Source organism: Lottia gigantea (genome assembly GCF_000327385.1).
Source record: "Lottia gigantea unplaced genomic scaffold LOTGIsca_13, whole genome shotgun sequence".
Lineage (NCBI taxonomy): Eukaryota > Metazoa > Mollusca > Gastropoda > Lottiidae > Lottia > Lottia gigantea.
In genome coordinates, this window is record NW_008707425.1 from 2,970,568 (window position 1) to 2,983,154 (window position 12,587).

A 12,587-nucleotide genomic window follows, 5' to 3' on the forward strand; every position below is an offset into this window, starting at 1 on the left:
TTTACGAGCAATTTCATGTGGGCGTATAAAAATGTCTTAAAGTAATACAAAGTCTTAGAATTAACATAAAATTTAAGTTCTCAAGAATGGTCAATATGAGTATATATTCAGTTAGCTTACCTGGTGTCATAAAGTTACAACAGAATCCCTGTAAAAGTTTTTTTTTTATTATTCAAATCCCAGTTATTGAGTGAAAATTTGCGTCTTTAGGTTTGAGTGTTTAAATATTGTGAGAGAAAAATTTATTCTGAGATCAATGTCCATCATAGATAATATTAAATAACAAAGAACTTACCTTTTTAGAATCTAAAGAGCAATCAGGTGTTATACTCTGTAGTTTTTGTAAAGCTGGTGAAGAGTTACCACTTGTTGATGGGGAATCATAATCTTTCCATAATTGAAGACTTTGAGGAGGTTTTCGTACACTATGGGTTGCCACAAATTGTTCCACTTTATGAATTTGAATCAAAGTTGATTTTGGACCTGCATCCAGCCTCCTTGAATACTGATGGGCACAATACTTTTTATGCATAGCATCAAGAATTGTTTTTGAGAAATTTTTGGGCATTGTCATGGTTCCATTCGAATGAAAACTTGATGATTTTGTCAAGCCTTGTACAGGATTCTGAGCAAACATAGGTGTACTTTCTGACATAACCATACCAATGCCCATTTTTGGTCGTTGTGAGTGAACACAGTGCCCAGGACCATGCCAAGTTGCACACATTTCAGATGATGTCATCTTCTCAGGGTCCTGCGACACAAAATCCTTTATACTGATTCCACCATTTTTAATCTTGATGTTTTCTTTATTCTCACTATTAAATTTTTCTCGATTCTTATTAGGTCGTCTGCGAGAGAGCACTGGAGTAAGGGAGTTAACTACAACTTGCATTTCAGGAGATTTATCGTCATAAAAAGATTCAATCTGTTTAACCAGATTTCCACTGACATCAATATTTAAATGACTTAGCTTCTGTAGACTGTCTTTAGAATTAAGATTATTTTTAAATTTAAAGTTTTCTGTAAGTTCATAAGACACTGGCTTGTGAACAAGTTGATTTGTATGTTTTCTTGGTAACTTCTCACATGTTTTTTTATGATTACTTAAAATATCTGATTTTTCCACACCAGGAGACTTATTGCACAAATATTTTGAAATTTCATTGTTCTGTTCTGATTCTTTGGTTTCTATTGCATCAATATCCTCAATGGACTGACCAGCAACTATGACTAGTGGATTTATCTCCCTTTTATCAGTACCTTCACACTCTGAAGTCTTGCTGAACAATGTAGCTGAGATAAGATTTACTGAATGTAAAATTGAAGGAAGAGGTATATCAGATGAATATCTCTGTTCCTGAAATAAAACAAGTAGCTATATTAGTATCAAATATTTAAGTAGAGAAAATAATTCAAATGAAAAAAATGAGCAATACCCATACAGTTGGTATTTTCATACTACAAGGCAAAAGCACAAAAACACAATCCTGAGAGATGTGACAATACAGAGCTACAAATCAGTTACCTAAAGGCATAATTTTTCATAAAATTCACTGCAACAGAATTCTAAACAGATCTAAATGAAATGAAAGAATGAAAAGAAAAATGATTTTTACACCCTACTTTTCTCCACCTGATATGGCTTGAAAATATTAGAAGGACAATGGCCTATACTTTTCTTATTTAAATTCTAACTGTCTCTGGATCTTTATTGATATGTCTAACGCTTATGGCAGTGGCACCAGGGTGATATTTGTTGTAGTTCTAATTAAAGAGTTTCATCAAAGGATGCGAGCACACAAGAAGACAGAAAATCTCCAATTGGACATATTTTTCGCCATTTTGTGATGTTCATGTCATGTGACTATATTAAAAACATGATAAAATCGATATAGAATGACTCTGATTGGATGACACTCAGTGAAGTCTTGTCACGTTGGTGTTGGGAAAACTGCAAGGTTGACTAAAATTGTTGGTAACTGTTTATTATACATTATACGTTAACCACTTCTATCAACTACATTAAAATCAAATATCACAGTTATAAAGTATTAAATTAATATATATTGAACTTTGTCGATAAAATGTTAAATTTTTATCCTATTTCCCCATAATATAGCGAAATATATTGTATCATGACCCTTGTATCGTGATACATATAGTATTGTGGCATGATTGTCAATACCCAGCACTAGTTGTAATGCCCAACACCAAACACTTTTAATAATTATCACTATCATCTTTTTTTTTTACACCCCTTTGGAAGCAAGTTTAGGTTGATAAAGTAGTAAAATTCATATTTCAGAAATCTTTTCCTGTATAACTTTCCCTATTTTCAATGATGGAAGTTTGTCATAATTTCCCTTTAAGCATCAGATGAAGAGACTGTGGTCATTCAAAAAGCTATAAGCCTAACAATGAAACATTTCATGGTATCATTAATATTTTTACTAAACATTTAAACATGAATTTAATGGAATTCAAAATTTATATATTATAAATTTTTATATAAATCTTAAAGAACAAAATAACCCAATATAGTATGAAATGATACCTGAATTTAAGCATTCCACAACATTGCTACCAACAGTATGGTTACAAGCTTACAATTCCCTTATTATATGGATGAATGAGAAATAGGAGAGTAATCTAGGATAGTATTAGGAGTGTTGTAATGTATTATACATAATAAAATATATCATATTGTCTACTACATGTCCTGTATATAAATATATATAATTACATGACTGAATCTTAATATCATTGATAACATTATAAACTATGTCTCTATTCAAACTTCTCAATATTCTAAGCATATTTGGTGAAGGTACTATCAGCTTCTTACTGATTTCCAAATACGTTTTATCTTCATTTAATATCTATAGCAAAGAAATGTAATAATGTTGAATTTATTTATCGATAATATGTTGAATTTGGCTAGAGCTCTAATATTGACCGTGAAATTGCTTTGGGTACTATTGCAGGGTAACTTGACACATAGACTTTATTTGAGAAATTTTATGATCATTATAGCGAACTTCTGGAAAAATGTTACATATCTGTTTCTTGCACCTTGGCTGATTTGTTTGGTCAGACATAAATTGATCTGATTGTGTATCTCAAGATGTTGACCTATATACTACTTTCGGGTGTTCCTTGCAAAGCAGACCATGCTTTTTGAAACACCTGATGGTGGGGTCCACCACTATACAACTTTTACTCTCAATTTTATCATACTTTGGACCAGATTTTTATTCATACAAAAAGTTAGCTTCAGATTACCAGCCCAATTAATTCAGGTCACAAGTAATTGAGTCTTCAATTCCAAGTATATCCATAATTATCTATGTTTGGAAGTTATCCTGTCCCATTTTGTTCATTCACAGTTACAATGTCATGGTGTCAGAAACTATATCAACAAGACGTTCAATTTTCAGAACTTCTGAAGACTATTAACATATATTCAAAGTCCAAATCATCCCCAAAAATGCCTACCTCTGTCCCTTTAAATACAATAGTGACTTATCTTCTACTCTTACTGGGTTTGATTATACTGTGATTTATCTTCTACTCTTACTTGATTTGATTATACTGTGACTTATCTTCTACTCTTAGTTGGTTTGATTATACTGTGATTTATCGTCTACTCTTACTTGGTTTGATTATACTGTGATTTATCTTCTACTCTTACTTAGTTTGATTATACTGTGACTTATCTTCAGCTCTTACTTGGTTTGATTATACTGTGATTTATCTTTTACTCTTACTTGGTTTGATTATACAGAGATTTATCTTCTACTCTTACATGGTTTGATTATACTGTGATTTATCTTTTACTCTTATATGGTTTGTTTATACTGTCATTTATCTTCTACTCTTACTTAGTTTGATTATACTGCGACTTATCTTCTACTCTTACTTGGTTTGATTATACTGTGATTTATCTTCAGCTCTTACTTGGTTTGATTATACTGTGATTTATCTTTTACTCTTACATGGTTTGTTTATACTGTGATTTATCTTCTACTCTTACTTAGTTTGATTATACTGCGACTTATCTTCTACTCTTACTTGGTTTGATTATACTGCTACTTATCTTCTACTCTTACTTGGTTTGATTATACTGTGATTTATCTTTTACTCTTATATGGTTTGTTTATACTGTCATTTATCTTCTACTCTTACTTAGTTTGATTATACAGTGATTTATCTTCTACTCTTACATGGTTTGTTTATACTGTGATTTATCTTTTACTCTTACATGGTTTGTTTATACTGTCATTTATCTTCTACTCTTACTTAATTTGATTATACTGTGACTTATCTTCTACTCTTACTTGGTTTGATTATACTGTGATTTATCTTCTACTCTTACATGGTTCGATTATACAGTGATTTATCTTCAACACTTACTTGATTTGATTATACTGTGATTTATCTTCTACTCTTACTTGGTTTGATTATAATGTGATTTATCTTCTACTCTTACTTGGTTTGATTATACTGTGATTTATCTTTTACTTTTACTTGGTTTGATTATACAGTGATTTATCTTCTAAACTTACATGGTTTGATTATACTGTGATTTATCTTTTACTCTTACATGGTTTGTTTATACTGTGATTTATCTTCTACTCTTACTTAGTTTGATTATACTGTGACTTATCTTCAGTTCTTACTTGGTTTGATTATACTGTGATTTATCTTCAGCTCTTACTTGGTTTGATTATATAGTGATTTATCTTCTACTCTTACTGGATTTGATTATACTGTGATTTATCTTTTACTCTTACATGGTTTGTTTATACTGTGATTTATCTTCTACTCTTACTTAGTTTGATTATACTGTGACTTATCTTCAGCTCTTACTTGGTTTGATTATACTGTGATTTATCTTCAGCTCTTACTTGGTTTGATTATACAGTGATTTATCTTCTACTCTTACATGGTTCGATTATACAGTGATTTATCTTCAACACTTACTTGATTTGATTTTACTGTGATTTATCTTCTACTCTTTCTTGGTTTGATTATAATGTGATTTATCTTGTACTATTACTTGGTTTGATTATACTGTGATTTATCTTTTACTTTTACTCGGTTTGATTATACAGTGATTTATCTTCTACACTTACATGGTTTGATTATACTGTGATTTATCTTCTACTCATACTTGGTTTGATTATACAGTGATTTATCTTCTACACTTACATGGTTTGTTTATACTGTGATTTATCTTCTACTCTTACTTAGTTTGTTTATACTGTGATTTATCTTCTACTCTTACTTGGTTTCATTATACAGTGATTTATCTTCTACTCTTACTGGGTTTGATTATAATGTGATTTATCTTTTACTCTTACATGATTTGTTTATACTGTGATTTATCTTTTACTCTTACATGGTTTGTTTATACTGTGATTTATCTTCTACTCTTACTTAGTTTGATTATACTGTGACTTATCTTCAGCTCTTACTTGGTTTGATTAAACTGTGATTTATCTTCAGCTCTTACTTGGTTTGATTATACAGTGATTTATCTTCTACTCTTACATAGTTCGATTATACAGTGATTTATCTTCAACTCTTACTTGGTTTGATTATACTGTGATGTATCTTTTACTTTTACTTGGTTTGATTATACAGTGATTTATCTTCTACACTTACATGGTTTGTTTATACTGTGATTTATCTTTTACTCTTACTTAGTTTGTTTATACTGTGATTTATCTTCTACTCTTACTTAGTTTGATTATACTGTGACTTATCTTCAGCTCTTACTTGGTTTGATTATACAGTGATTTATCTTCTACTCTTACATGGTTCGATTATACAGTGATTTATCTTCAACACTTACTTGATTTGATTATACTGTGATTTATCTTCTACTCTTACTTGGTTTGATTATAATGTGATTTATCTTCTACTCTTACTTGGTTTGATTATACTGTGATTTATCTTTTACTTTTACTTGGTTTGATTATACAGTGATTTATCTTCAGCTCTTACTTAGTTTGATTATACTGTGACTTATCTTCAGCTCTTACTTGGTTTGATTATACTGTGATTTATCTTTTACTTTTACTTGGTTTGATTATACAGTGATTTATCTTCTACTCTTACATGGTTTGATTATACTGTGATTTATCTTTTACTCTTATATGGTTTGTTTATACCGCATTTATCTTCTACTCTTACTTAGTTTGATTATACTGCGACTTATCTTCTACTCTTACTTGGTTTGATTATACTGTGATTTATCTTCAGCTCTTACTTGGTTTGATTATACTGTGATTTATCTTTTACATGGTTTGTTTATACTGTCATTTATCTTCTACTCTTACTTGGTTTGATTATACTGCGACTTATCTTCTACTCTTACTTGGTTTGATTATACTGTGATTTATCTTTTACTCTTATATGGTTTGTTTATTCTGTCATTTATCTTCTACTCTTACTTAGTTTGATTATACAGTGATTTATCTTCAACACTAACTTGATTTGATTATACTGTGATTTATCTTCTACTCTTACTTGGTTTGATTATAATGTGATTTATCTTCTACTCTTACTTGGTTTGATTATACTGTGATTTATCTTTTACTTTTACTTGGTTTGATTATACAGTGATTTATCTTCTACTCTTACATGGTTTGTTTATACTGTGATTTATCTTTTACTCTTACATGGTTTGTTTATACTGTCATTTATCTTCTACTCTTACTTAATTTGATTATACTGTGACTTATCTTCTACTCTTACTTGGTTTGATTATACTGTGATTTATCTTCTACTCTTACATGGTTCGATTATACAGTGATTTATCTTCAACACTTACTTGATTTGATTATACTGTGATTTATCTTCTACTCTTACTTGGTTTGATTATAATGTGATTTATCTTCTACTCTTACTTGGTTTGATTATACTGTGATTTATCTTTTACTTTTACTTGGTTTGATTATACAGTGATTTATCTTCTACACTAACATGGTTTGATTATACTGTGATTTATCTTTTACTCTTACATGGTTTTATTATACTGTGATTTATCTTCAACACTTACATGGTTTGATTATGCTGTGATTTATCTTTTACTCTTACATGGTTTGATTATACTGTGACTTATCTTTATATACTGTTTAATCTCTTTCTTCTCGTTTTTTTCTTCTTTCTTTTCTTCACATGTATTTAAAGTCATTTCAATAAACTGTGTCATGTGTTTGGTGTTACAAATATCATTTGTTATTTTTCTAAATTTTAAAATGGCTTAAACCATCAATGTGAAATCATGCAACCATACGCTAAGTATCACGGAACACCCACCAGTAGTATATAGATCAACATCTTGAGATACACAATCAGATCAATTTCTGTCTGACCAAACAAATCAGCCAAGATACATTCTATCCCATTACAATATGGGATAATGGGATACAAATTAACATTTTATGTTCGAAGTTTCAATATACATGTATATTAATCTATAACGCTATAACGTCCACTGTCTTATAAATAGGTATTTAGTGCATATATAAATTACATCCCTTATTTTACAACTAAATACCAAGAACTCATCTATGCATGAGAAAAGGATGAAGTAACAATATTAAACTATTTGGCTGTATAACTGATAAACCCATCTCCCATTTCATCCATCCTTCAAAACACAAGCTGAGATTACATAGTCTATAGAGCAGAACACCATTTTTTTTATTTAATGTCTATTAGACACACACAGACAAGGTCAAAATGTTCACCTTAATAGATTCATAAACAAACACTACATACAAAAAAAAAGCCTGATCAATTTCATGCTCAAAAAAAGATTTAAGTATTGATTGGTAATATTTACTTGAAATCTCTGTATTTCACTCTTCCTAAACTTTGTTTTTTGGCAAAAAAAAAAATAAAAGAATAAAAAAATAAACTGTACTGTACTACACAACATTCAAGATGGGGGTTGAATACAGACATTGAAATATTACATTTATGAAGTCTCCAATAGATCAAGGGGTCCAATGTCAAACCTTTTCAGCCACATATTTCATGCTGTTTACATTATATTGTTGGCAATCCTGTACAGTTTCCAAAAAGCTGAATTTTTTTAGATAAGGAATAGTAGATTTTGTTGTGTCTTCTTTACTTTCCGCATTTTACAATTATTTGTCAAGTGATCTAATATTGCGAACAGAATATACATCATAAACTTTCAAACCATTTAGAGGTAATATTGACACTTATTGACATTTATTTGTTTAAAAACAATATTGTAGTCATGACCAGCCTCTGATGTTCAAACTACCAGAATAATTTGATAACATGAAAATATTGACATAGTTCTGGTAAATTATGGCTGCCATTCATGACCTTGATATGTTGCAGAGCCATAGCAGAACGGTAGACTGTTTGATATTGTTTATTGCTATGCATAGCCACATTAATAGAGGAATACACCAACATGACAGTGATATCAAATAATCTTTTAAAAGCAAGAGATTCTAGAATAATATGTCACTTTGCTTCCTACTTCATCACCTTGGTTTAAAAGTACAAAACCTGCATACAAATTTGATAAACAATAAATGTAGTCTACATATTATGCATGTAATGATTATTGGTTGACTAACAGACAGAGTTAAAGGCTTAAAAATTCGTCAAAATCAAGGATCTACAAGAGTCCTCTGAATGCTGTACTTAAAATTACAATATTGCACCCCCATCAACCCTTTAGGGTCATTCCATGTCAGTTCACCCAATCGGGTTAACCCAACCATCTCCGATTTTTATGAAGCTTATCAGAAATGTTGGTTATGATGGAAAACACACAAATTCAAAATTTCATAAAAATTGGGTCAGGTCTCAAACTTTTGGCTTTTTCGACAAGTTACAACATCAGCATCATACGGTATGATGTAAAAAATGGTGGAAAACAGAATTAGGGCCACATTCACAATGTCAACCTATTCTACAAATCCTTACAAATGATCCTGAATCCACACAAAATAACTAGTTTATATAAACGCTCACTAACATTCAGACCGGTTTTAACCGGCCAGTTTTGACTGGTTAAAACCGTCACGTACAATTCCTTGTGTGGACAAAAGTGGTTAAAACTAACTAAAGCAACACTTTGTTGAAATTTTACATAGTGTTTTCTTTAATTCTACGTATTTAATCATACGCAATAATTTCCAAGTTTTAATTGTTATACATTGAAATTACATATATGCGGTATGTACCTACAGATAGTATGATGTAAATTATTTCAATTCGCAGACTCGAATAATAATACAAATATATAGTAAAATTACATACAGATACTAAGATAGCTTGCCAGGCAAGGTAATATACACCCACTGGCAGCTTTGAATTTCAATAAAAATATTTGGCAGTAAGGTTACAATCACCAGTATGAAACATTCAACCTTCAGATAATACCCATACACTTCTTTTGAACTTTTTGGGGTATACTGAACAATATTACCAAGTTTTGTTAAATCTGGCAAAGAATTGACAATTACAAATACTCACATCAATTTCGTCAAAATCTGGCAAGAATTGTGCCTTCTGGAGCAATTACACGTTAAAATTGAACGCGTTTTCAAGAACAAGGGCAATAACTCATGCTAAATATTTTTGGATTTTTCTTATTTTCAATAGGGCCCATCCTGGAGTGATACCAAACACTAAGTTTCGTCAAAATCCATCAAGAGTGTTTACGAGCAATTTTGGACGGACACTTCAAGTTTTCAATATCAATATCAAGAAATTGAGATTGAGTGAAATAGGTATTAAGTATTTAATAGATTTGACTGCCAATTAGTTGGAAATAATTCTTTCAACCTACTCAACCTATTTATTACTTAATAGATGCTGATGCTTATTCTTACTTAGTTGGGTCTGCAACAGTTTAACACAGACTATAGACTCTCTGGAATTTTTATATGACGTAGTGTAAAGGTTAGTCTTTGATTTCATTAGTACATCAGGTCAAGGTAAAAAATCACCAAAACAAATAATCGCTCCCTGAATTCAGATAGGCCAAATCTTATGTCAGAAATAGAATCTATGGCATTATTCCTGTCTAATAACACCAATTACAATTCTCTAGGACCAGAGTTGCAGAAAGAGTGTTTTGAAATTCTTGCTTGTCTCTTATAATAATTTATTGTATGATGGATATACAATGGTTCTAATCCATTAAAATAACACATCAACCAAAAGACAATCCACAACTCTCAGTTGGCCTTCCTGTTTTTATAATTCATTTCACCTAAAAATGATCGGCAAAAATTAGGAGGCAGTTACCGCAAGTCCAATGTGGAATTCAGTAAACTAAACTCGCATGAAAATGCTGTAGTACTGATCTAAAATATTATCATTATATGCTTCACAACTGGCCCAAAATTCATAGTTATTTTCGTGATTTTATGAGGCAAAATTTGTTGGTAAAAATATTGGAAAATTTCTTACATTACGTGAGCAATGTGTTTTTACAAGAATCGGTGTGTTCGATTTCTCATTTTAGACATCTCCAATATGTTTTCTAGAACTCAAGGCACGACATGGGAAAAGCACCGTGAATCGTAGAACACTCTGGGATACCATGAGAATTTCGAAAAATAAAGTTGACAAAATATTCAACAAGTTGTTAAGGATTTGGAGGTTTTCAGATGGAAAATATACACTGATTTGATGAATCTTACCTTAGTTGAGTCCTGCTCAATACTCCCTCTTTTAATTTCAGCTAGTTTTAACTGACCTGTAGCTGTCAATTGATGATCATTATCTGAATTTTTAGCACTCTTTTCACATTCAGATAATGTATCAGTCAATTTCTGCTGCTCTACCATTTTAATATCACAATCCATATTAACAGTCAGGTGATCTAATTTATTACAATCAATACTGTTTCTGTTACAATCCAACAATTCACCATGACTTGAGTCTATAAATCCAAGATTGTCTACTCCATGACAACTTGTATCATTTGTAGTAATTTGTTGGGAATCTGAGTCAAAGAGATCATTTGGTGATGTCCTAAACTTTTGATTCCCTGTATCACAATTTTCTACATTTGATTTTATTAATCCAACTATTTGCATTCCACCTATTTCTTCAGTTGAATTAACACTCATAATTGGATTCAATGGTTTCTCCTCTAATATTTTCAATGAGTTTGCTGAAAATTCAGGAGGATCTACCGAGGTTCCAGAGGTATCATCAAATGGAATATCCTCTTCACTTTTAGGAACTCTATCATCTTCATTTTTTAATACATCCCCAGAATTTTCCTAAAAATATATAGAAATAATATAAAATTAATCAGTGAAAAAAAAAAAAAACTTTAATATATTTTATCATAAATGAAATGAATGGAGTTTTACGTCCTACTTTTCTGCAACATGTAGGCTAATGAAGATGGGCAATGCCATGCAGAGTGCAATGAGGGAAATTTTTGGGATCTTCAGTCTGCACAGTCTGTAGCACACAGGGCCTTGGTTTATTGTTTCATACGAACGACTAGACTTTTTTTCCATTTCAGCCCCTCTTACCTGCGTCACTGACATGGGAAAACCGGTTTAAAAAATCCGAAGGTATAACTCGACCTATGTCGGGATTGAACTCAGGACCTCCATTGAGCCACCGCAATATTTGTTTTAATAAGACATTTGGCAGAAAAAGAAACATCAACAGTCCAAAATGTTGACAGTTTTCAAGAATTTGAGCGAAAGTGCAAACACATGTAGAGGAATATTAGAATAATCTTATACAATAATTTGTCATGGTTTATAACAAACAATTTCACCTATTTTGGGCAAAATTGTCAGGAATTGTGCCTTCTAGCATGCTTATGACAAGTTATGAGTGATTGTCGCCAATATACATTCCAAATTTCATGTAAGTGAATAAATATTGTTTATATTCTTACCTCATCTTGTAAAATCTGTTTTATCAAAAATAAATCTGTGTCTATTTCTCCCATGACATCATATTATAAACTAACTAAAATCTCATCTAAAATAGTAAGAAAACTATCTATAGTACATCATCTACACTACTACTACTTGCATAATATAAGATTTATTTTACTACAAATTTGTTGCCATTTTGACTCAAATTCTTTGTACATAAACAACTGATTTAAAACTGCAGTCCAAATATATAAAATTTTAAAAGACTTGTATGACATAATTTAAAAAAACCTGAAAAACAAGGGTTAAAAATAATTGTTATTATAACCTATATAATATATATCACATTCACTGTAAATTGTCACAAACACAAGCCATTGAAGTGTGGCACAGACAGACAGATTGATTACCTTTCTAATCAGATTAACAGAATGTTTAAGATTATTAACACTCAGATAATACTTAATAATATAACTAGGAGTCTTTTCAATCTAACCTCACTCAAAGTTTCTTAACACTTTTAATTATATCCAATCAATTTTAACAAGTTTCATTGCAGAAACATCTGAGAACATCTTTCCCCCTTTTGTTGAAAGATTTTCCCCCTTTTATATTTTTCACCCTCTTTTCTAACTTTCTTTTTCTTCTGTTTTTTTCAGGTCTTCT

At 30.7% G+C, this 12,587-nt stretch overlaps 1 protein-coding gene across 1 annotated transcript; it reads right to left on the reverse strand.

Moving 5' to 3' along the window:
- Positions 1-253: 253 nt before the first annotated feature.
- On the reverse strand, positions 254-11,992 carry LOTGIDRAFT_157278 (hypothetical protein; the record flags this gene model as incomplete). The annotated part of the gene is made up of 3 exons (XM_009049037.1): positions 254-1,360; positions 10,713-11,300; positions 11,939-11,992. 3 exons carry the CDS (start codon positions 11,990-11,992, stop codon positions 254-256), a joined length of 1,749 nt encoding a protein of 582 aa, XP_009047285.1.
- Positions 11,993-12,587: the final 595 nt, after the last annotated feature.